Source organism: Notechis scutatus, chromosome 2 (assembly GCF_049901735.1).
Source record: "Notechis scutatus isolate UNSWTSFEM ecotype Mainland chromosome 2, rNotScu1.2, whole genome shotgun sequence".
In the NCBI taxonomy this organism is placed as follows: Eukaryota; Metazoa; Chordata; class Lepidosauria; order Squamata; family Elapidae; genus Notechis; species Notechis scutatus.
Window position 1 is genome coordinate 146,349,610 of NC_142010.1, and position 25,556 is coordinate 146,375,165.

At 45.1% G+C, this 25,556-nt stretch overlaps 1 protein-coding gene and 1 long non-coding RNA gene across 2 annotated transcripts in view; one reads left to right on the forward strand and one right to left on the reverse strand.

Moving 5' to 3' along the window:
* Window positions 1-413: 413 nt before the first annotated feature.
* LOC113429049 (E3 ubiquitin-protein ligase TRIM58-like) lies at window positions 414-24,033 on the reverse strand. The gene is made up of 6 exons (XM_087956536.1): window positions 23,384-24,033; window positions 11,262-11,357; window positions 6,063-6,293; window positions 5,176-5,198; window positions 4,448-4,548; window positions 414-1,722 (listed from the first exon to the last, which is right to left on the reverse strand). Exons 1-6 carry the CDS (start codon window positions 23,813-23,815, stop codon window positions 1,139-1,141), a joined length of 1,467 nt encoding a protein of 488 aa, XP_087812662.1. The 5' UTR covers window positions 23,816-24,033; the 3' UTR covers window positions 414-1,138.
* The window catches only part of LOC148132297 (uncharacterized), a 39,677-nt gene continuing 37,195 nt past the window's right edge, over window positions 23,075-25,556 (forward strand). Inside the window, exon 1 of the long non-coding RNA XR_015747821.1 lies at window positions 23,075-23,133. This is a non-coding gene — a long non-coding RNA (uncharacterized LOC148132297). The remainder of the gene's footprint in view (window positions 23,134-25,556) is intronic.

Genomic DNA, 25,556 nt, shown 5'->3' on the forward strand with positions numbered 1-25,556 from the left:
GGGGGGGAGAGGGAGAGGGAGAGAGAGGCACAGAGAGAGAGAGGGAGAGAGAGACAGATATAGAGAGATAACCAAATTGGAGGAGAAAGAGAAGAAGAAACAAAAGTAATTTGAACAAAGAATTAAGGAAAGGGAGAGGTGTGGAAGGGAAAGGACAGAAGAAAGTCAGAGAAAGACATAAAAGAAACAGTGAGATATTTTTAAAAACCACACATACAAACCACAGGATCTGAAGAAAAGATTCCCAAAGAAATTAAGCATCTGAGTTTAAATCAGACTTCCCTCAGATGTTATAAACACTTGTCCCCTCAGAAAACCCTTTTATGTCAATTTGGTTTCTTGCTGTTTTGAACTTCTGCATATTTATTCCTCTGGTAAATTAAATTCAATGATTTTGGATATTGTTGCCTTTATTATTTATTTATTTATTTATTTCTGGTACTTTTGTGTCACTTCCAACAGAAGTATCCAAGCAATTTACAAAAGATGTGGAAATAATATTAACTAAAAATAAATATCCATAAAAATCCAACATCAACAATAATAATAAAGACTAACGCTAACATACATCCTTGGTAGTCAGTACTTACTCTATTACCTCCTCAATCACCAAGAATTGTTTTTCAGACTCCCTTTTGGATAAAAAAAAAGAGGAGGGGACTGATTTAGAGATAAAGGGCTTTATGACAGAATAACTGTAGAAAGGCAACATTGCATGAAATTACAGGAATAAGCCATGTCTATTCCATATCCAAAGGTCCATTTGGAAACATTTTTTCTGATGCAGGAGTGACCTCTGTCTCAGAGGGTGAAAATGTGTTAAAGAGACCCAGACAAGAATAGCATAAGTAAGGAAAGGTCCCAAAGATGCTTTTTCAAGAGGCAACTGGACTTTTTGGTTTTTCTTTGAAGACATTTCATTTCTTATCCAAGAAGCTCTGAATCAGAGCTGAAGAAGCTTCTTGTCTGAGAAGCGAAACGCCTTCAAAGAAAAACCAGAAAGTCCAGTTGCCTCTTGAAAAAGCACCTTTTGGGACAACCATGGCCTGGATGGCTGGGAATCTCCACAGACATAAGTACGGAATAGCATCACCTGGTTGTCCCATTCCAGATTAAAATGCTTCATCTGGAACCAGCCCTAGAGATGTGAAAAGGTCTCAATGGCCAGAAGAGGAAGTCCTGACTGGTCTTTGGCGGGCTGGATAATGAGGGGAGCATCGTTGAGACCCCCAGCCCGGATTCCAGGATAGAAGTAAGGCCGAAGGGTCTCAGAGAAGGAATCCAAGAAGGTAAAGATGTGGGAACCGGTATTGCTATTATAGAAAGAAACCTCTCCTGCGTCGTAGTCCAGGAAGATACCAACCAGCTTTGGCTTTGCTCTGACCGCTAGTTCTGTGAGTGGAGAGGTAAGTGCTGCATACTCATCCCCATTCCTCAGCCATATTGTCCAGAACCCTGTTGCCGGTGAGGGGGTGAAGATACCTTGGCGGCTCACTGATTCTTTGCACACTCCCAGTGTCCAGCTGGACTTGCCTTCCACACACACCACCCAATAATGTTTTCCAAAAGTGAACTGCTCGCGGCCCATTAAACAAGTGCACGTTTCAAAGCGAGAAGAGCTCTTGGGCGGGTCTTGCCTTTGATCCACCACTTGAACGCTGAGGAGGTCCTCGGATAAGAGCAAGTAAGGATTAGCTGTATCCGGGTCAAAGGTCACCGATGCTGAAAGCAGAAAGAGAGACTATCAAGACTGCTCTGATTTTTCCAGTCGTAATTTAGCAGGGGTGTCAAACTCAAGGCCCCTCAGGCTGGATCTGGCCCATGGGGTGCTTAGATCCCACAAACCCACGCTGGAAACAGCAAAGGACCGGCCCGGGGTGCCTCTGCCAGCAGCCCTTCCAGGCTCCACTTTCGGCCATGATGGCCTCCTGCAACCCTCCGCAAATGAAAATGGAGCTCGGGAGAGGCTGCGCACGGCCCGCCCGAGCTCCGTTTTGGGCTGCGATGGCCTCCTGGAGCCCTCTGCCTGTGAAAATGGAGCCTCAATGAGTGACATTAAACTGGCCAAAGCCACCCTGGTCATGCCCCCCTGGCAGTGGTGGGATTCAAGTTTTTTTACTACCGGTTCGGTGGGCGTAGCTTGATGGGTGTGGCAGGGGAAGGATACTGTAAAATTTCCAATCAGAGGTGGTACCGTGTTTCTCCAACAATACGGCCTCCACCAATAGGAAGGCCCAGCATGTTTTATCGGCATAAAATCAAATGAAGCCCCTCCCCCCAAATTAAGGCCTATATTAAACATGCGAAATGGGGAGGAATGGCGGGGGGGCTTGCTGTTAGGAAGTACTTTTGTTGCATACCCGGATATGGTGCTGCCTGCGTTGACTTTGGCATTGATGGGGCACTTCGTATCAGGAGACCTTCCTCCACCATTGCTTTCCCTTCTCCCTTGCTGCCGTGGCGTTTAGAGCAACGCCGTGGCATTTGGCGCAGCCACGCACAGCCAGCCAAGGCTCCTCCCTGCAAACGGAGCCCGGCGGAGACACCCGGCTTCAGGCGCTCCTGCCGCCGCCTTCCCTTCGCCTTTGAAGGCAAAGCCAATTCTTTTAAAAACGACACCCTACTACCGGTACGACAAAGCCTCCCCTGCCCGAGAGGGCAGCCCAACCCCACATGGGGAGACGAATCTCCCGGGGCCGCAGTGCAGGATTGGCCCACCCCGGGAGAAGCACCCAGCCACCATCCCTGCCTGGTGCCTGGCAGAGTGCGAAGAGTTTCGCCTGGAGCGCCCAGTGCAACTGACAGGCGGGTCCTCCTGCCCGGCGGTGGAGCTCTCACCAAGGCAGCGAGCGCCTCCCCGCTGGACCCTCTGCTCATCCCGTCAGGGCCGCGCCAGAGCCGTGCGGGCTGGGCAGAGCCGGGAAAGTGAGCCATGGGTGCGGATCTGCCTGCCAAGCGAAAGAGCCGGGCTGACCCGAGCTTGGCTTCCTTCCCAAGTCCCTCCAGCCCGAACCTGAAGGGGCCACCGGGAGAGGCTGCCCGAGGCAGTGATAGCGCCCACCTGTCCGTGGACAGGGAGGCAAGGCAATGGCCTGCGCCATGTCCTCCTGCGAGCTGAGCCCCGCCGAGTCAGCACCTCTGCCTGATGCCCGTTCCGCTGCAGCGTTTGGAGCTGCCAGCGCATTGGAGATGCGTGGGGACAGGGATGGGATGGGCGAGGGGTGGAAAGGACGGGCAGCTTCGGGTTCTCTCCGCTGGCCAGGGAAGCAGTGCTGCCATCACCTCGCCTCCCTGTCTGCAGATGGGTGGGTGCTATCACTGCCTCGGGCAGCCTCTCCCGGTGGCCTCTTTGGGTTCGCGCTGGAGGGACTTGGGAAGGAAGCCAAGCTCAGGTCGGCCCAGCTCTTTTGCTTGGCAGGCGGGCACGCACCCACGGCTCACTTTCCTGGCTCTGCCCAGCCCACACGGCTCTGGCGCGGCCCTGGCGGGATGAGAGGAGGGTCTGGCGGGGAGACACTCGCTGCCTTGGTGAGAGCTCTGCTGCTGGTAAGGAGGCCCCGCCTGTCAGTTGCGCTGGGCGCCCCAGGCGAAGCTCTTCACGCTCTGCCCGGCGCCAGGCAGGGATGGCGGCTGGGTGCTTCTCCCAAGGTGGGCCGATCCTACGCTGCGGCCCCGGGAGATTCACCTCCCCATGTGGGGTTGGGCTGCCCTCTCGGGCAGGGGAGTCTTTTTTGTAGTAGGGCATCGTTTTTAAAATAATTGGCTTTTCCTTCGAAGGCAAAGGGAAGGCGGCGACAGGAGCGCCTGAAGCCGGGTGTCTCCGCCGGGCTCTGGTTGCAGGGAGGAGCCCTGGCTGGCTGCACGTGGCTGCGCCAAACGCCACAGCGTTGCTCTAAACGCCGCGGCAGCAAGGGAGAAGGGTAAGCAACGGTGGCAGAAGGTCTCCCGATACGAAGTGCCCCACCAACGCCGAGGTCAACATCCAAGCTGTCTCTGCCCGCCCACCCAAGGATGCAAGGGAGGGGAATTAAGTCACCCCCAAAAAGACGGCCTCGCCGTTTTTTTCAGGGGTCAAAAAAAAAAAAATAAGGCTCGGCCTTATTTTGTGAGAAACACGGTATTTGCCGGTTCTCCAAACTAGTCAAAATTTCCGCTACAGGTTCTCCAGAACTGTTCAGAACCTGCTGAATACCACCTCTGCCCCCTGGCCCTCCGAGGTCAAACACAATCCTGATGCAACCCTCAATGAAATCAAGTTTGACGCCTCTATAATTTAGGAAGCTATACCACTGTCAAGCTTTGGGCCAGACTCTTAATTTGCCCCTCCCCACCCTCGATGATCTTGTGATCCTAGGAGGGAAACCTGTCCAAATCCCTGAGATCCAAGTGAGAACTTGAACACATCCAATACATTAAGCCCAGCATGACATAAGCACCTCTCAATTACCATTGTATCTTTGCAATGACTCCATCAACCCAGGAACGTCATAGGAGTCTTGCAATTCCAACGAAATCGGCTGTGGTTCTTTCAACGTCAGCCCTTCACTCCTGGGGAGAAATAGCAATAGCATTTAGATTACTTCTATACCACTTCACAATGCTTTTACAGCTGTTTATGGAGTCAGCCTATTGCCCCCAACAATCTGGATCCTCAATTATCCCATTAAAAGCATCTTTTTTTTTTTAAGTCTAAGGACAACGAAAGTGACTGCAGGTAGTTCTTGCCATACAAGAATTTGTTTAGTGATTGTTCAAGCTTATAGTCGCCCTGAAAAAAAGCGACTCCTCGTACTTATGACTTTTGCAGCATCTCTGTGGTCGTGTGATCAAAAATTTAGGCCCTTGGCAACCAGCATGTATTTATTTATACAGTTGCAGCATGCCAGGATCATGGTGATTGCCATTTGTGACCTTCCCAGCTGGCTTCCAATAAGGAAAGTCAATGGGGAAAGCCAGATTCACTTAACAACGGCAGTAATTCACTTCACCGTCACAAAGAAAGGCTGCAAAATTGGTCACAACTCACTTAACAACTGCCTTGCTTAGCAACAGAAATGTGGGGCCCATTGTAGTCCTAAGCTGAAGACTACCTAGCCTTTATCTGGAAGCAAACTTCAATCAGGATTTATTACAAAATTAAGTCTGCAAATAACTGTCTAAATTTAGTGGACTGACCTGGTCAAGGTCCTTTTCACATCCTAGAAGAAGAAACAAAAAAAATATGGTAAATGCTTCAGTATTTTTTTTAAATGTTGCTGAAAGAACTTATAAAGAATCCTATTGTTAACGCTGCTCAATCAAACATTATACAATTTGTTGTCTTTTTGTGTGTGAGGGGGAGGGTAGATATTTTGTTTCTAGTCCTCAAGGTTCTAAGGAACAAAGTCCAGTTAAAAAGTTGGGCGAGGGGAGGAATGATGCTTTCAGCAGCTTTGCCATTTTCTTAAAATACAACATCAGAAGTTATCCCTCAGACAACATAGGATTTAACACAGGGCTTGGATATTCTATCTAGGATATATGCAATTCATAGCTTATCAATCACTTTGTATGCTACCTCAACTTCCAAAGTCACAATTCTAGAAATGGCAATGAACCAATGTTGCCTTCTGTTAGTTCTACATTCTATCCTTTTGCAGCACCTGTTCTGGAACAATTTGGTGATTAATATCTACAAGAAACATAACAAAACAACATGAAAAGAAAGTTACAAGAAATTATTCAGCTCTTTAGCAAGGAGTGCCTGCCAATTTTACTGCTATGCTGTTTACTGTATGCTGTTTCCTCCCCACCGAAGTAGTACCTATTTATCTACTCACATTTACACACATTTATTCACATTTACATGCTTTCAAACTGCTAGGTGGGCAGGAGCTAGGCGAAGACAGATGCTCACCCCATTGTGCAATGCTTGTCGGCAGGCTGTTCCAGCCAACAAACCCAGCATCTTAACCACTGAGCCATTGGGCTGTCCTCTCCAGCAAGAGGCCATGGCAAATTTGTTGCATGTAGCCATTGCTTTCTCTTACTCCTTTCAGCTGGCTTATCCTGAAAGACCTCACCTTGAGCAAGATGGCTGCAGGTTCTTGGCATTTATGTTCCATCTCTGTGATGAGGTTTTGCAGCCCAGCACACTGCTCAAGAAGGAAGTCTGAATTCCTCTCCAGTTTCTTCAGTGTCCCGAATTCTTCCTCTTGAAGATGCTTCAAAAGCAGTTTCTCTTCTTCAGCCATTGCCTGGCGGCGTTTTTCAAACCCTAATACAATGAGCGTTCTGTGTTTCTTGACTTTGTTCTAGCAGGGGGATTGAGAGAAAGCAATACTGGACATTGGATGAATCAAACTAATATTAAAGGAATATATTAAATATATGAGAGAAATATATTAAAATATTTCTTTCATTTGAAAGAAATATGTTAAAACATTTCTTTCATATTTAATAAATATTTTAATAAATATTAAATATTTATTAATAAATATTAAAATATGGCTAATATTAAAATAATATCATATTATTTTCCTTAATAATACTAACCCCATTCAGGAGGTAACACTGAAGCACCTGCCCTTTCTAGAAAGAAAATAATCCATTAGGGAGCATATATAATTGCATTCAGGATCAAATTAACATCCATCAATGTATGACAAAGGAGCAATGGATAGTTAATAAATCCATTACACAGCCGCTGTAGCTCAAAGCAGATTCCCCCACATCCAGATGGCAACAACAAATGGAGTCCTTTATTGTCCTGCCCTTTAAAAAATCATTCAAATTAACCAAGTTTGTAGAAGGTAATATAAACGGAATGTAGCTTTGAGGGGAAAAGTAATAAAGATTGTTAGTACTTAGGCAGGGGTGGGATTCAATTTTTTTAACAACCGGTTCTGTGGCTGTGGCTTAGTTGGTGGGCGTGGCTTGGTGGTCATGTGACTGGCTGGGCGTGGCGAACTCAACATCACTCACATCGAGGCACGCATCTCCTCACCTGGCCTCTCGTGACTGTGGGGATGTAAGTGTGAAAAACGGTTATAAGTCACTTTTTTCAGTGCCATTGTAACTTTGAATGGTCACTCCACACAAGCAAAGTACCAGCAAACGAGGGCAAAAAAACTCCAGAGATGTTCCTGAGACAGGAAGACTAGTCCTGCCAAGAATGTAATAAGGGTTAACGGAGAGGCAGCAACACCAGAATGTTTCCTTCCTGCCTTCCTTACAGGATTAGGCCAGTAATTTCTTCTAACAACTGGTTCTCCGAACTGCTTAGAATATTAACAACCGATTCTAGGTGCGAACCTGTAGAATTCCACCCCTGTACTTAGGTCCGTGTGCAAATGATCTACTGCCGTGATGTGAAACGTGTTGATTTGTATAGTTTGTCTCTATGTACTTTATTCTTTTTTTTTTTTTTTTTGTCTTTGATTGCCACTTCAATGAATTTACCTGGGACCCACCTTAAACTGACTAGCCCATCCCCAATTTTTCTTGGTTCTTTTTACAATTGGTTTTACATTGGCTATCTTCCAACCTTCTGAACCAGAACGGAGGAACTTCAAATTGCATGGTTTTGCTTTTCAGCAATGCTTAAATCATTATCACCACCTGTACTTCCTGGTTTTCCTGTCTTTAAAATAACCCTCTTTGATGTTTCCCAAAACCATGTTTTATATATATTTATACTGACAACTGCCGAAGTGCAATTTTTTTTACTGTAGCGGATTTGTGGTTTGTGTGCTGTATTAGCATACTCCAAACCCTCGCAACTGATTGGTCCAGACGGACAGCGACCTGATTGGTCGAAACCCTGGCCGTGATTGGAGTGCTGAGAATCTACCGCGATTGGCTGTGCCGATCGCGGGAGATTCAAAGCGCTGCCATTGGCCGCCGAGCCGCGAGCCAGCCCTATATGAAGGGCTGCCGCGGCTTGGATTCTCCAGACTATTCCTATTCTAAATAAAGAGCTGAACTCACTAGAATGGTCTCGTGTCTCCTTCGACCCGATCCACCTCAGATCTAACAGTTTGCCTGTAAAGTGTTACAAAACAAACTTTGTAACTTGTAAGAAAGTACAGCAAAATGTTGATCTCTCTAGAATTCTTTTTCCTGCTGAGGTTTGAGTTGCTCTGGGTATTTTAGCTGATAATTGGTGCTTAGAGATCCATCCCTAGGTTACTTAGCAAATTTTAAATCACTGCTCAAGGACAAGTCAGAGATGCAAGTCGATTGTGGTTTGATTTGGGGAAAATGTTTGTTAGTGCCTGAAAATCCAGCTGCTTTTTAAAACATAGCTTGAGGGAGTTGCCCAGAAACCCTAAACTGGTCTATGCAAGCCCAGGATTTTGTGAATCTTCTTTGAGGGAAGGGGATTTCCTTTCTGTAATCTTTTCAGCCAGAGCAGCCCCATGGTTTGATTGTAAAGAGTATCAAGCAAATGTGTCATTCTTCCTACCTGTTGAAGTTTAGCCACATTCCTTATAACCGAAAAAGCAAAACAAAGAATTGCAGTTCTTTCACATATAATAATCCCAACCCGCAGAGTCAAGAGTCTCTGAGAAATGGTGAAATACTTTACACACAAGCAGAGGTCAGGTCATCGGAACCAGCTCCTCACACTTGTGGGATCAGAAGGTGATATCCAGGGAGCTTTAAGCTCTCCAGCTTCAATGACATTTTTCATCTTTGAACCTGGAGAGCTGAAAGCCGCCTTGATATACCAACAATTTGAGCAACTGTGGATCTTTCCCAACATCTGAGCCAAATAGCTACTGCTGACTCACTTCTGAGTTGTAAGACAGTTTGCGGGAAAGAAAGCAAACACACCCGAGGCAAATACACATGCAGTCAGCGTGTGCTGCTACTTCTTGCCTCACTGAGAATGAGGAACCTGCCACATAAATCCATCACTTCTTTGGCACCTTTTGTCCTGCTTCTATTCCTTGTATGGGGCTGTTCTTCACTTCCCCCAACTACTATACAAATAGGCCCCCCATAACTGTTATATTTTTCTGTTGCGGACTTCGGTTGCCTTGATTTTATGCTCAGCCCACTGTGGAGGGAGCATAAAGCCATCTATTTCAGTATTAAGATAGGGTTTTTATTCTTTACCCGATAGGATTTTTTTTGCTGTGGAAAATTGCATGTGGATGCTGACGCAGTCAGAATTTAGGGTCTAGTCCAGCTGCTTTAAAGTCACGTTAGGCTTGGTGGGTACCCCCTCTTCCCCCCACCTTCCAACCACTTCTGGAAACTGTCCTTCCTTGACCATTTTGGCTTGGCTGAGAGATAACCAAGTTACAAAGAGGCACCTGCTGTCTTAAGAGTTAGTCAGACCTTTCACAACTCTTCGAACTTGGCAAGTTTAAGACTTGTGGACTTCAAGTCCCACAATTCCTGAGCTAACATGACTGGAGGAGGAATTCTGGGAGTTGAAGTCCACAAGTGTTAAAGCTGCCAAGTTTGAAGGTCCCTGACTTATATATTTGGGTTTGGCACTTTTGAAAAAGTACTAGACTGGTGTTAAAAGAAATAAGCATAATACTCTCTTGGACCAGTTCTGTCAGCTGTGTATTCCTGATCCTATTACCATTGAATCCATTATTACATTTCCTTTGCTTCTGCCGATGAAGGATATCATATGGTTCTACTTCTTACTGTTTCTATTACTTTAGTGGCGAAAGCAATGCTATTTTATCTACTCCATGAGTTACTTCCAGGTGTTACGGCCTCAGGCACCGGCTCTCAGTACTGCCATACTCTTGTAATAGTCATTGTTGACCACTCTTTTCTGCTTCATCCTCTTCTAGACATTGTGAGATGCCACCAGGCTAGTTTTTGGATACTGATTTAATTTATTTCAGAAGAATGCTACAGCTCTGCAGAAATATAGCCCAAATTGTACAGGTAAGAGACACAGAACCTCTCCACAACGATAACTGATGAGCAACTTGGAAAGTGACCAAACTAGCCATTTTAAGCCTTGTCCATCCTCATCCATCACCTTTTAAGGACAGGACCTGTTGCTTGTTCTTTGCAAACTCTTGCTTGTTCTCTGGGCTTTGCGGTAAGAGATATGAAATATTGCTTTCTTCACTTATCCACATGAGCCACAGTGTCTCTGTCTCTGTCTCTCTTTCTCCCTGTCTGTCTCTCTGCCTCTGTCTCTCTCTCTCTCTCTCTCTCTCTCTCTGTCTCTATCTATCTATCTATCTATCTATCTATCTATCTATCTATCTATCTATCTATCTATCTATCTATCATCCATCTATGACCCATGTGGCACAGTGGTTACAATGCAGTACTGCAGGCTACTTCTGTTGATTGCCAGCTGCCTGCAATTTGGCAGAGCGAATCTCACCAGGCTCAAGGTTGACTCAGCCTTCCATCCTTCCGAGGTGGGTAAAATGAGGACCCAGATTGTTGGGGTCTCTAAGCGGTAAACAGTTTAGAGAGGGCTGTAAAGCACTGTAAAGCAGTATATAAGTCTAAATGCTATTGCTATCCTTCATTAAAATGCTAAAAACAGTGCCACTTGTGGCTTTGCTCCTGAAAGATAGAGCACAGGCATCAGCAGTGAGGGCACCTTTCCACTGATTCATGGAGTGCAATATAGCATTTTAATGTATCTTCCTAGCAATTCTACTCCTTCATGATTAGTAGGGTTGGTCGAATCTCTTCTTTGGGATCTGCAGTGGATATTTGGAGCTGTTCAAAAACTTTGTACACAATAGTGGTGAACATCTGTAGTTTGGGTATAAGATGAGGGTGGAGGTTCGTTCTCCGAGTTGGTTTCTATGACTCGGTTTCTGAACGTTTCATTACCAGGCTAGGTAACATCTTCCGTAGAATTTAGGGGATGTCAGTGTCAATGTCTCCTGTTTATCAGGGCTTAGTGTGGTCAGCAGATCTTGTGATGTGAGGTCACATCAGGTCAAGGTCACATCAGGTTAAGGTCTTGTGATGGGTTTCATGATGGGTCAGGTGTGGGTGTGTCAAGTGAAGGTTTCTGAACATATTACCTGGCCTAGTAATGAAACGTTTAGGAACCAATTCAGAAGCTCGAAGAATGAAACTCCATCCTCACTTTGTATATGGTCCTGTTGAACCTCTAAAAGGCTGTAGCTGCCTGGCTATGCACCTCCCCCACCACAAAGCTAGCAAGGCATTTAAAAACACCCCACTGAAAATTCTGCATATGACCCTGTTAGTTAAGATTCAGGGTAAAAAAGAGCTAGTCAAGAGTCATAGGGACATGATTAGGGGCTTGCCTTCCATTGGTCTGTTTTCTCCTTCTCTTGGACTTCCAGCTTTGTTGCTTCTGCCAGTGTTTTTCTGAGAATGTCCACAGCTTCCTGGAGCTTCATCTGCGAAAGAAAACATATATGAGGCCTGGACGTAGATGAATAAACCTTCAAACCAGGGATGGGCTGCTGGGGGTTCGCTAGCTAAGATTCTGCACAGAGTTCAGAGAACCTCCAAATCCCACTCCTGGCTGGCCCCGCCCACCCCACTCCACCCCGTCCTACCCAGGAGTCTCCACGTGGCCCGTTATGGATGCAGGTAAGTGTAGGTGCGCACGGAGGCTCAGGAAGGGCAAAAAATGGGCCTCCTGGAAGTTTGGGAAGGCTGGAAATGGGCCTGTTTCCAGCTTCAAGAGAGCTTCCAGAGAGCTTCCGGAGCCCAGGAAGGCCATTTTTGCCCTCCTGGAGGCTTGAGGAAAGCCTCCGGAGCCCGGGGAGGGCAAAAACGCCCCCTTCCCTGCCATGATGCAGGAGGCCGACTAGGCCACGCCCACCAAGGCCAGGCCCACACAGCAACCGGGCAGAGAACTTGTTGCTAAAATTTTTGAAGCCCACCCCTGCTTCAAACTAACATACTATACTGGGAAAGTTGGGGGCACAGGGCTTGGGAACTTCAAAGCTACCATTCCCAGCAGCCTCAACTAGTAGGTCCAACAGTGAAGGAGAGGTTGTAGTTCATAACTCTCGGGGAATGACAGGCTCTTCTCTTTTCTTCAGGAAATGTTTCTGTGTGAATAGAGTTTCTCTAGCAATTGTTCTGTAGGACTATCATCTATGACCCACAAGATGATGTTCATGTCTAACAGCTCTTGGCTAATGCTTACCCATGTTTGCCAATCTCCCCAGTAATAATCATCCATGGATCTACCTAGAGCAAAAACTCCAAGGAAGGTTCTGTTAACCCATCTCTGTTTTGATGTGTCATTTATGAGGGAAAGGGGAGGGTGAAAGAAAAAAAGGCTTTCCCCCTCCACTTCAGTAAGGCCAAAGAATTTGAAAGAATACAATAAATTTTGTAAATAAAAATGGTGATAGTTCACAAAGATTACTAGGTGTAAATAGAAATACATACTACGAGGGCTATCCACAAAATAGATTACGTTTTCGTCTGTAGCAAGAAGGGGCGGAGCTAGCACGGCCATCTTTGGTCTGTGCGTCCACCGCTCAGTCTGCATCTAGTCGTGCTAGTGGGAGGTTCGTATCGTTGCCCGTTATTTCACAGCAAACGTTTGAAATGTGTGCTGCAATTGAAAATCCCGCGAGTTGTGAGGTGCGATCAGTGATAAGGTTTTTGTTGGCAAAAAAACCATAAACCGATTGAAATTTTAATTGAAAAATTGAAAAACTAAGAAAAGCAATTCAGAACAAGCGTAGAGGAAAGTTAAGCTTAAAAATTGCATGACAATGCCCGACCACACACGGCAAATTGCACTCGAGAAGTCCTGAATGCTTTCAAGTGGGAGATTTTTCCTCATCCGCCCTACAGCCCCGATCTTGCACCAAGCGACTACCACTTGTTTCCGAGGATGAAGACCTGGCTTGGAACAAAATTTTTGAGCTTAACTTTCCTCTACGCTTGTTCTGAGTTGCTTTTCTTAGTCTTTCAATTTTTCAATTAAAATTTCAATCGGTTTATGGTTTTTTTTGCCAACAAAAACCTTATCACTGATCGCACCTCACAACTCGCGGGATTTTCAATTGCAGCACACATTTCAAACGTTTGCTGTGAAATAACGGGCAATGATATGAACCTCCCACTAGCACAACTAGATGCAGACTGAGCGGCGGACGCACAGACCAAAGATGGCCATGCTAGCTCCGCCCCTTCTTGCTACAGACGAAAACGTAATCTATTTTGTGGATAGCCCTCGTATTTCCATAGCAAGGAAGATAAAGCAGAGATGGTTAAATTGAATACTTTATTTAAAGAGGAAAATATGTTTTTATGTGGATATCATTTCTGGAATTTGTGTTTGTGAAGAAAAAAATGAAACTTTGGTTTTGGTTTTGTTGATTAGAAAGATTTGGTGTTATAGAAGTGGCTAGTTATATATTAGCAATAGCAATAGCACTTAGACTCATATACCAATTTATAGTGCTTTACAGCCCTCTCTAAGCAGTTTACAGAGTCAGCATATCGCCACCAACAATCTGAGTCCTCATTTTACCCACCTCAGAAGAATGGAAGGCTGAGTCAACCTTGAGCCTGGTGAGATTCAATCTGCCAAATTGTAGGCAGCTGGCTGCGGCAGAAGTAGCTTGCAGTACTGCACTCTAACTCTAACTACTGTGCCACAGAGGCTCCCTATTATTAATATGTAAAAGCAAAAAGTTGAGGTTGGAGTATATTTATCTTGTATTGTGCTGGGAAGAGTTGGAAGTCAATGCCCACTTTTCTTTCTTTTTCTCTTCCCCCCTGTATTTCATACCCCCTGTTCCCCATTCCCCTTCCTTCCCTTAATTTCCTATTTTCTTGTCTTTTTTTTTTTTTTTTGTATTTTATACAATTTTTAAAAAAATTAAAAAAAATAGATGTGTCATTTTTATTTATTTATTTATTTATTTATTTTGATTTGCCAATTGTTTACAAGATAATAAGTATAAGTGTATACATAGTTGTGAATACATGAAATGGGTACATATAAGAAAAATAAAAGAAGAATAAGAGAAACAATAGGACAGGGAGGGTAGGCACGATGGTGCGCTTATGCACCCCTACAGACCTCTTAGGAAAGGGGTGAGGTCAATAGTAGACAGTCTAAGGTTAAAGTTTTTGGGGTTTGGGGAAGAAACTACAGAGTCGGGTAGAGTATTCCAGATATTGACCACTCTATTGCTGAAGTCGTATTTCCTGCAATCAAGTTTGATGCGGTTAACTTTGAGTTTGTATCTATTGTGTGCTCTTGTGTTGTTATGGTTGAAGCTGAAGTATTCATTGACAGGTAGGACATTGCAATGTATGATTTTATATACCATGCTTAAATCAGACCGAAGACGGCGTAATTCAAGGTTTTCTAGTTCTAGAATTTCAAGTCTGGTGGCATAAGGTATTCTACAACGAGTAGAGGAGTGGAGAACTCTTCTTGTGAAATATTTCTGGACTTTCTCAACTGTGCTAATATCAGATACGTAATGTGGGTTCCAGACTGATGAACTGTATTCGAGTATTGGTCTAGCAAATGTTTTGTATGCTCTGGTTAGTAGTGTGATATTACCAGAGAAAAAGCTACGTAGGATTAGGTTAACAACTCTTAATGCCTTTTTGGCTATGTAGTTGCAGTGGGCTCTAGCACTTAGATCATTAGAGGTGAGTATTCCAAGGTCCTTTACAGAGCTTGGTCATCAACAAGATCTTGACTATTCAGCTTGTATTTTATTTTCTGATTTTTTTGCCAATATGTAAGACAGAGCATTTATTTGTTGAGATTTGAAGTTGCCATTTGTTTGGCCATTCTGATACATAGTCAAGATCTTTTGTAGGGTAGCAGCATTGTCTGTGGTATTGAACAGCTTTACATCATCAGCGAAAAGAACACAATTGCTCTTAATATGATCACAGAGGTCATTTATGTAGAGTATGAAGAGAGTTGGTCCTAGAACACTGCCTTGGGGGACACCACTATTGACAGGTACAGAATTTGATAGGACGCTCCCAATTTTGACCATTTGTTGTCTGTTTGCCAGGAATGCTTCTATCCAGTTATTCAGTTGTCCAGAGATACCATAGGATTTTATTTTTAGGAGTAGTTTGTCGTGTACCACTGAATCAAAGGCTTTACAGAAGTCTATGTAGATTGCGTCTATTGCTTTGCCCTGGTCGAGTTGTGTCGTCCATATGTTTTTGCAGTGTAAGAGTTGCAGATTACAGGATAGTTTTTTTCTGAAACCAAATTGTTTATTGGAGAGTAGGTTGTTTGTCTCTAAGTGGAGGATGATGGATTGGTTAATAATTGATTCCATGACTTTAAGGTGACGCAGCATAAGGAGATTGGTCTGTAATTTTCAACTAGGCTTTTTGAAGATGGGGATGACTGTGGCTTGTGACCATAGGTTAGGCAAGGAGCTGGTCCTGAAAGATTTTTCAAAGATTATGCTTAGAGGTTTGGCTATGGCAGTGGATAGCTTTTTAAGAAGTAGGCACATATTCCATCAGGTCCAATAGATAGAGATGGTTTTAGATTGCGTAGTGCTTTTTCAACATTGTCTTCTGTAAAATCGATATGTATTAGATCATTGTTGTTATCTGTGGTACGGCTAGGAAATACTGGGCATGATCCATTGCTGTTTACAAATACTGAGCTGAAGAATGTGTTAAAGATGTTGGCTTTAGTGGTTAAAGATGTCAACTGGAGAAAGTAATTATTGGAGAAATCACTGAACTTAGAGATAAGGTTTTAAAAACTTTTACACCTCAAGTTGACATTTAAAGCACAGACACTCATTAATTGTATGATAAGAGGGAACGATCAGTAGAGTGTTGACGAAACCAAATTTCAGTGAAGGAAGTGCTTTACATTTTCCCAAGGGCTTTTCATTTCGGGAGGGGGGCGGAAACAGCATGACATCCTGAGGAAAGTAGGTTTTATGATAAAGGTTGTGAATTGTGGAGATAAGCATTGTCTCCAAATGCTTTCACTTCCACTTGTTATTTTTAAAAAAGACAGGAAAAGATCATCAAAAGTGGGCAGCAATGATGTGAGGTCACTACTGCTGCAGGAGGAAAAAAGAGAAAGAAAGAAAACGGGGAATGTACTTGCATTTTAATGAATAAAGTCAGAATTTCTATTTATTTTCCAATTGTGTTCTGTTGCACTTTAGCAGCTGCTATATAGAAATGGGTGGCGGGTGTTGTTGACTATTTTTTAAATCCATTTTTTCTGTCTGCTCAGGAACGCTCATTTGGCTTAATTCTGCCCAAGCTGTAAAAAGTGAAGGAATGGGTGGGTGGAGTAGGGGGAATGCCAGGTGAAAACGGAAAAAAAGCTAGCAATCCTAATTCCTAAATGTAACACTTAGAAGCACAAGGATTAGGAAAAATTGGTCAACTTCTGTTTGTAGAACATGCAAACTGCCATCTACAAATGTCACAGCAGAGCTGTTTCTAGCTGTTTGTTTGTTTTTTAATATATGCATTTGTTAAAAATATCTACTTTTTCTTCCAGTTTTGATGCTCAGTGCCTATAGTAAATTTAATTTGGGAAGTGTATAAATTTAACCTGGGAATAGTTTGAGATTAAAGCCATTTGCAAGTTTTTGTCTTACCGAAACATCTCTTCTAGCTAGACAGTCATGGATTGTAAAGAAAGGAGTGGGAAGAAGAAATTGGTCCAGAAAAAAGGAAAGGATTTTCTTGAATGTTATGCTTAGATTATACAAAAATGAATGGCACAATTTCCCACAATTTTGTAGATGGATATACAGGAAAACTGTACTCTAATTACTAATATATGCTTCCAAAACAAACAAACAAAAACGCCCTGTCAAAAACTAACTTTCCAGGAAATACATAAATTATCCATCCTCATAACGAGATGCTATCCACTTTGTAACATAATCCTGCTCAGTTAATTTCTAGTTCCTTATGTACACACCCATGCTCAATATAGCCTTTGGGGATAAAAAGAAAAAAAAATGCATAACCTTTATGTTATGTTTGGAGGAGTGGGCGGAATAACGGAGACAAGGCATCGGGTAGTGACACAACTCTTTAATAGTGACTTCAGAACAGAGCAACCAACTTGGGCAGCAGCAGCTCTTTTATAGAGCTGACTGCTGCCGCAATAACCAATGAGAACGAGTTTAACCGCACTTAGTCTTCCAATCCGGGATGGCCGCTGTCAGCCAATTAGGTTAGCCGAAGGCAGCCAATCATGATCGCTTACTTGCGGACCAATCCGAACTGCAGGTTTACGAGCCTACGGTTGGAGTGAAGCTTGAAGAGTTTTTAATAATGAGTTTATTTAGTTAGTTCGTAACACCCCTCCCCCCAGGTTTCGACTGAGGGGTGGGGTGACGTATTCTCGCAAATAGGCAGGCCGTTTTACCTGCCTATTTGATTTCCGCTGTTCTACCGGTTTCCGTTCAGGTTCCGGTGGATCGTTTGTAGAACCGGGTGGTGACGACGGTTCCACCGTCTCGCTGGGTGAATCAAGGCTGTTTCCTTGGCCGTTTTCTGGGTTCTCTGGGCTTGCTTCTCTGACTGGGCTGCTATGTGTCGAGGCCATCCCTCGGCTCGGGCTTCCGTCGGGCGGTGAGTATCCCCTGGCTGGTTGTACCGTCTGCTGGGCTTTGCTGATTGGTTCTTCTGTTATTTCTATTTCGGCCCCCTCGTCTTCCCTTCCCCCCCCCAGTTGGAAAATCAGGGGGTGAGAGAGAGTTAGGTGCCAAACGGGAACGAAGTTGGTCTATGTGGCGCTTCCACAGTTTTCCGTCATTCGTCTGTAAACGGTACGATCTGGGGCCTGTTAGCTGTGTGATGGTAGCGGGGACCCACAATGGGTCAGCCGAGAAGTTTTTTGCAAAAACTAAATCGCCCACCTGGAACGCACGATACTTGCTGCTGGAACCGCAAGGTTTTTTTGGCGTGTAGGTTGGGTGTAGGCGATCGAGGTGTGAGCGAAGTTTCCGGCCCATCAAGAGTTCATCCGGGGTTCTGTTCGTGGTGCTGTGTGGCGTGATGTGTTGAAGAAGAAGCATCCTGTTTATCTTGTCGTCAATATCGCCATGTTCCATTTTGTGCAATGTTTTTTTAATGAATTGTACCATATGCTCGGCCCTGCCATTGGCCGCAGGGTGAGCCGGCGAAGTTAAGGCATGGCGGATGCCCCGGTCCGCTAGGTATTGCTCGAATGCAAGGGCAGTGAACTGGGGGCCATTGTCCGAGACTAAAACATCTGGCAGTCTGTGCGTAACGAATAGTCTATTTAACTTTTTAGCGACGGCTTCTGTTGTGGTGCTTTTCATCTTGTGGACTTCAAGCCAGTTTGAATAGGCATCCACCGTTATTAGAAAAGTGTGTCCCTTGGTGGGTCCCGCAAAATCAATGTGGATGCAGGACCAGGGGCCACGAGGTGGATCCCATTCAGTTGGAGGTGCCTTCGGTGGGGCAGCGCGGATTTCCTGGCACTTGTTGCAGGTGGCTACCCAGGCTTCTATTTGTTTATCGATGCCCGGCCACCACGTGTAGCTTCTCGCTAACGCCTTCATCCGCACGATGCCGGGATGACCGTCGTGCAATAGTTTTAGGACGCTGTGTTGTAATTTTTCAGGAATGATGACTCTGTCTCCCCACAAAACGCAGCCCTTCTGTGAAAACAGCTCCGTTTGTCGGTTTTTAAATGGTGTGAAGATGTTGTCGGGTTCGTTGTTAGGCCAACCTCGTTCCACCCAGCTGAGGACCCGAGCCAATGTGGGGTCCTTCTTTGTTTCCGCTGCGATGTCTCGTGCAGTCAGAGGTGGCGAAGGGAGAGTTTCGATCTGGAGCGCCGTAAGGGTTGGAGCTGGATCGTCTATGGCTTCCGGCAGCGGAGAACGGCTCAACGCGTCTGCGTGGGGAATGGCTTTCCCCGGGCGGTGTAGCAGTTGATAACCATATGCGGCTAGGAACTCTGACCAACGGGTCATCCTTGATGATAAAATGTGGGGAGTAGGCTTGTCCCCCGCTAATATGCCAAGCAGTGGCTTGTGGTCGGTTATTATAGTAAACGGCCGTCCATACACATATTCATGAAAACATTTAATAGTGGCTACAATAGCAAGAGCCTCTTTATCGAGTTGGCTATAGTTCCTTTCAGTCTTTGATAATGTTCGGGAAAAGAAAGCAATAGGTGCCTCATTGCCGTTTGGTAGGACATGGCTTAAAATGGCTCCCACCCCGAACGGCGAGGCGTCACACGTGACTGTTAAAGGCAAAGTCTCGTTATACTGCATTAATACAGCGTCGGAGGTCAAGAGATCTTTTACTTGCTGGAACGCTCGTTCTTCCCGTTGTCCCCAGACCCAGGAAGCTTTCTTGTCTAGCAGACGATGTAGGGGCTCAGCTACAGTCGCCTTCCGGGGCAAGAAGATATTATAAAAGTTAATGAGTCCCAGGAAGGCTTGGAGGTCCGTTTTATTCCTAGGTCTGGGGGCGTTTTTTATGGCTGTTACTTTTTTTTCGATAGGATGAATTCCCTTTTTATCAAGGAGGTACCCCAGGAATTCAACCTTCTCAGTACAAAGTTGACACTTGTCTCTCTTTACCTTTAACCCAGCATCTTTGAATTTTTGGAGAACCACTCTGAGTCGGGTCTCCAACACGTCTCTAGTGGGGGCAGCTATCAAGACATCATCGAAATAAGGCACGACCCCTTTTATGCCTTGCAGCAATCGCTCCATCAGGCTTTGAAAAATGCCTGGTGCTACACTCACACCGAACTGGAGCCTATTACATTTAAACGCACCTCTGTGCGTGACGATAGTCTGGGCCTCAGCAGTCTCTGCATCTACGGGTAGTTGCTAGTATGTCTGGGCAAGGTCCAATTTTGCAAAGATTTTTCTGCCGCCCAGGGAGTGAAGCAGATGTTGAACCACCGGTACAGGATAAGCGCTTTGCTGAAGCGCGTGGTTTAGGGTGGCTCGATAATCCCCACAAATTCTTATCAATCCATCCGGTTTTATGGGTGTTACAATCGGGGTTTCCCAACGGCCGTGATCGATTGGTTCTAACACCCCTTGGGCTATCAATTTGTCCAATTGTTCATCAATCTTTGGTTTGAGTGCAAAGGGCACTCGTCGAGGCTTAAGGCGTATGGGCGCAACACCGGGGCTGAGGCTAAACGATATGGGGGACCCCTTGTACTTGCCTAGCTTTTCTGTGAATACGTCCTGGAACTCCTGGATGAGGGCGGCTTCCCAGTCACTGCTCCCGGTCAGGTGAATGCCGGCTAGTTCAATTCCCAGTGGAGCGAACCACTGTAAACCCAACAAACTGGGCCGGTCTCGATCTACGATGGTAAGAGGCAGAGTTGCTGTGTGGTCTTTAAAGGAGACCTGGACATGGCGGGACCCGGCAATGGGAATTCGGTTTCCCTGATAGTCCCTTAATATGACTTTCTGGGTGCTGAGGTCTTGACGACGGATGTCAGGGATCAGCTGTTTGAAGGTCCTCCACGAGACCATTGATAGGGATGAACCCGAGTCTACTTCCATTACGCATGGACGATTCTCAATGGCAACCCTCACTCGGATCTTCCTTGCATCCAAGGATGAGGCGTGACCGATGGTGATGGTTTGATGAGTCTCTTCTCGTCTAGCTGACGCAGCAGGCACTCGATTTCTGTAGTGATAGTGGTTCCATTGGTGATTCAGGTGATCCCGGTTTACGGGTGGACTGCCCGTAGTTTGGCGGGAGTTGTTCTCTCTACGGATTGGGCTTGACCCTCGCTTGCTCCTGCAGACCTTTGCGATATAGCCCCTCTTTCCGCAGGAACGGCAGAGTGCATCGAGGAATTTGCAATCAGCTCGCGGGTGATTTGCCCCACAACCAGTGCATTGACGCGAAGGTTTTTGGCTTCGCTGGTCTCGCTGGTCGCGCTCTGACCGGAGTCGGTTTACCTCTTCTTCCTCACTATCCGATGGGGATTCGAGGTCTTCATGGTGCGCCGTTGTTGAGTGCTTTTCTGGGAAAGGCGAAGTATCATTGGCGAGTTGACGGAGCGGTGCGTTGGTGTGGCGCATTCGAGCGGCCGACTTCCTGGTTGCCTCTGCTGCAGTAGCGTCAGCGATGACATCGGCAAGATCGATGTCCCCTTTGGCCATGATCTTGCTGTGTGCCGTGTGGTCATCTAATCCCAGAACTATGCGGTCTCGCATAGCTTCTTCGAGGTTTGAGAAATCACAGAGTCCACCAAGGTTCCGGAGGTCAGCGATGAAGTCTCTAACGCTCTCGCCCTTCCGTTGGTCCCTCTGGTAAAATTCGTGTCTTCTGATGAGGATTGGCACCGCGGGTGCATAATGGGCCAGAAGAATAGGAGCGAGGTTATCCCAATCCATTGACTTAACCTCTGCAGGTTTTGCAAGTGCCTTAGCCATTTTGAAAACAGCAGGCCCGCAATGAGTCAGGAAGACAGCTCGTTTCTTGCCAGGCGAAGCGTCCTTTAGGTTGTTGGTCTCCAAAAACATCTGGAACCTGTCCATATACGAGTCCCAGTCTTCGTTAGCCGGGTCAAATGGAGCGGGTGGTATGGCGCCGCTGGCCATCTTGCCATTGTTGACGCTCTTTCAGCCACGTGCTCTGCTTGGTGCACAGCGAGTGCACAGTTGGCTCTATTGTCTCCGCATCCCACCCTCGTCGCCAGTGTTATGTTTGGAGGAGTGAGCGGAATAACGGAGACAAGGCATCGGGTAGTGACACAACTCTTTAATAGTGACTTCAGAACAGAGCAACCAACTTGGGTAGCAGCAGCTCTTTTATAGAGCTGACTGCTGCCTCAATAACCAATGAGAACGAGTTTAACCGCACTTAGTCTTCCAATCCGGGACGGCCGCTGTCAGCCAATCAGGTTAGCCGAAGGCAGCCAATCATGATCACTTACTTGCGGACCAATCTGAACTGCAGGTTTACGAGCCTACGGTTGGAGCGAAGCTTGAAGAGTTTTTAATAATGAGTTTATTTAGTTAGTTCGTAACACTTTGGTTCTAAGATGCAGATCTTTTTAGAAGCTATAGCTATTGTAAGAAGCAGAGATGTATAATTTGGTTAAAATGAAACAAGCTGATGAATAGCTTTTTATCATTCTCATATTCACAGCGAGGGACTTATCTCTCTTAACATTTTGCAAGGGCTTCATTGTTATTGCTTTTAGTAGACTACCAAAGCAGGCGATTACTTGTTTAAGGGGGAGGAAAGTAACTTTTTGGACTTCATTAGGAGTTCCACTCCATCCCAGGGCTACTTCTTCAGGGCTTAGAAATAAAAACAAATCACGGACAACATCCTCTCTGTAAACTTGTAACGTTGCACGGTTCCTGCCAGGCTTTGTTTGGAAATTTCTCAGTTGTTGAAAGCTAAAAGTCAGTCAGTCAATCTGTTTCTCCCCCCCACCCCCCATGCAAACCACCTCTGGATTATAGGCAGCATTTGAAGAAGGCAAGGATAAAATTGGATGGGGATATGAGGGAATATTGACTTTAAAATATCTGCAATTTTGAAAGAATCTAAGAGTTTCAAGCTAATCAAAACAGCATGATGTGACTCAGAAAGAAATCTCAGAGCAGCCGATGCTGTAAGAGTTTGGAAACTAAAAGTGCCTGGATGGGAGGCCACAAGGAGACCCATATGTACTATTTCAAGAATCCTAAAAAGCCAAGAGAAGGAAGGCAACATTTTCCCCTCCTTTTAATGTTCACAAAATCTTCTAGGTTGTTCAGAGATCCCTAGAGCAAGGGTGAAGATTAATTTTCCCAAGCAATATGCAGTAAGAATTTTAAAAGTAGCAAAATTAATCTTGTGTTATTCTCCAAAAGCCTAACTAATGCTCTTGGCACAGTTTCATAGCCCCTCAATGCCACGGGGGTTGAGAGAGCCACTTCATCATATATGTATTTCCCCCCCCCCCACCAATATAAAGTTGATGGTAATGGAGGGCTTTTTAAAACAAAAACAAAAAAAGAGAACATATAGGCCCATACAACTGTTAGAAGTCACAATGACGTCCCCTACATGAGAATGTCATTGTGTAGTTTATGCAAATTTCATCACTGGGTATTATTTACATGCAACAACACTGCCCTTCCAGCAGAGCTCAAGGGTCAAGGAAGAACAATTGAATACTGCCTGAACAATTTGAATCTAAGAATGGTAAAAGAGTTTCCTGCATTTTTTGCTTCATCTATACCCACCACCACCCTTTCTCTCCAACAGCAAAGGAAGTTTCCCTAAGAGGTCTTCCTTCCAAAACAGCAACCCTATCAGGTAGGCTGGATTGAGCATGCATAACTGGCCCAAAACTTCCCTAGTGAGCCATGGAGGATTTGGATAGGCAAAGAACCCCAGCCTGTTTTCACTCATAGCTCTCCTGTTTGGAATCCAAGCCCAGCTCCCTCCTTACCTTGTAATCATGAGCGGCCTCCTCGATGGGCAGGACCGAATGCATACGGTGCTCCCGAGATTTGTCACACACCAAGCAAATGGACTCTCCATCATCCTGGCAGAAAAGCCTCAACTTTTTGCCGTGCTTCTCGCACAAGGCCTCAACAAGCCCTTGGCTGGGCCTCCGAGCCAGCCGCTCAATGCCCTCCACGATATTGGCCAGCTGCTTATTGGGGCGGGAGCTGCTTAGCAAAAACCCCACCCGGCACTGCGGACAGAGAGCTGCCCCAGTTGTGGAACCGGCTCCTTGGTTGCAATAGTCTGAGATGCAGGCCTGGCAGAAGTTGTGGCCACAGTCGATGGTCACTGGCTCCCTCAGATACTCCAGGCAGATGGAACAAGATACCTCCTCCTGAAGCTTCTCCATGGGGTCATCCACCAAGGAGGCCATGCCTGCTTAAAAGACCATTAAAATCTAGCTGGAGATGGGCGGCAGTCTCATTTCCAAAGGACTGTCAGCATACGAGGGAGTGGTTACAGCAGGGAGGAAGTTTGGGGCAAGAATTTCCTCCTTGGAACCCTTCCACCCCGTTGCTTTCTCTTGTTGACGCTTTTCATTCCAGAACAAGACAAGCACACAGAAACCAAAATTTCTTTGGCAAGGAGATAGAAAGGGGAGGCGGGGAAACAGGACGTCAGCCAAAAGTCAAAGTCACCACTTTACGTGATTTCCCAAACAAGGTAAACAAGTTTCGGGGGTGCAAAGCAAACAGGGCTGGGTTTCTCGGATTCCTGCAGAAATCTGTGTGATCTGAAGTCTCCTCTAAAAAAAAGATCTGGGGGATTAGAATTGTGCATGGTTATTGATGATTTGGGGGTGGAGGGAGGCAGGCAAAAGAGAGACATGAACGAAGGTACTAGATTTTGTTAAAATAGTTGTGACCTTTTTTTTTTTTTTCAAAAGTACACTAGTCCTTATTGTTACAATGCAGATAAAACAGCTAATTTTATTATTCAGGGCAGGGCCTTCCCAGGATTTTTTACAACAGCCCAACCCTGAGAATTACTGAGAAATACACTCTATTGAAAGCTGCATCTAATATTTCCAACATGAGATATGCACAAGGAAATCCCAGGCAAAAAATTTTTCCAGCAGGAATAACCCAGATAGATGTGGTATCCGTTTTCCGTTAGCTCTAACTGTACATTTAAGCACTGAATGCAAAAATAGTCAGAGCATGCTTGGGAAATCACATTTTGTAGAAACATGTCTTTTCTTTTTAATTAAAAGGATTTCTGCCCTGACCTCACAAAGTTGCTCGGAATTGGGTGGCATATATATCAAATTGAATTATTATTTGGGATTGGTCACATAGCCAGCCAGATGTTTAAACTGGATTTGGGATTTTTATCCACCTATCAAGTTCTCCCCAAAGACCTGGGATAGGCAGATGTTAAAGATATTGTTGCAAGATGTAAGCCGTTCCAAGTAAAGCTGCCTTTTGCACTGCCGATGGTATCCAAGTGGTGCTTCAATTGTTTTGGAATTTCATGTAAGGTGCCTGTTGTTATTGATACTATTTTGCTTTCTTTTGCCACTTTTGTTCTACTTCTATTTGCCAATCTTTTTATTTTGTGATTCTCTTTTTTCTTTTCTTCTCTTCTCCTCTCTTCTCTTCTCTCCTCTTGTCTCCTTTCTTTTCTCTTCTCCTCTCTCCTGTCCTCTATTCTTTTCTCTTTTCTTGCTTCTCTTCTCTCTCCTCTCCTCTCCTCTTCTCTCCAAGTATTGCAAAGTCCAGAATCCAAATAGTTTTGTCTTTCTTATCAACAATAGTTAAGTGCAGGGTGTTATGTAGAAGGTCTGTTTGAATTCTAAAGTCCCAGAACACTTTAGCTTCTTCATTTTCTCTTTGTCTATTTTGTCATCCCACCAATTCTTGCAAATGATGTTTCCCACAGATATTGTAATGCACATTATTATTATTCGCCAGCAGAAAAAAAAACCCAAAACACAGTCAGGAAATGTAGTAAGAGTTGGAAGATAAGATAAGAATAACTATTGGATTGATTTTTAGCAACAAGTAGCATTATTTTGGAGGCATAGTTACCATAGTTACTAAAAAGTGTGCTGCGGTTTCTGGTTCCAGTGTAGTCTGACCGTAGCAGTGCTCTGCAAACATTAAGAGAGAAAC

What these genes read in the sequence shown, in the direction of transcription:
- LOC113429049 (XM_087956536.1), bottom strand. Translation starts at nt 23,815, where the DNA reads ATGGCCTCCTTGGTGGATGACCCCATGGAGAAGCTTCAGGAGGAGGTA. An exon ending in AGGCCGCTCATGATTACAAG is followed by an intron (nt 11,358 to 23,383) that starts GTAAGGAGGGAG and finishes TTTCTTTCGCAG; the next exon opens with ATGAAGCTCCAGGAAGCTGT. An exon ending in GTCATTGCAAAGATACAATG is followed by an intron (nt 1,723 to 4,447) that starts GTAATTGAGAGG and finishes TTCTGCTTTCAG; the next exon opens with CATCGGTGACCTTTGACCCG.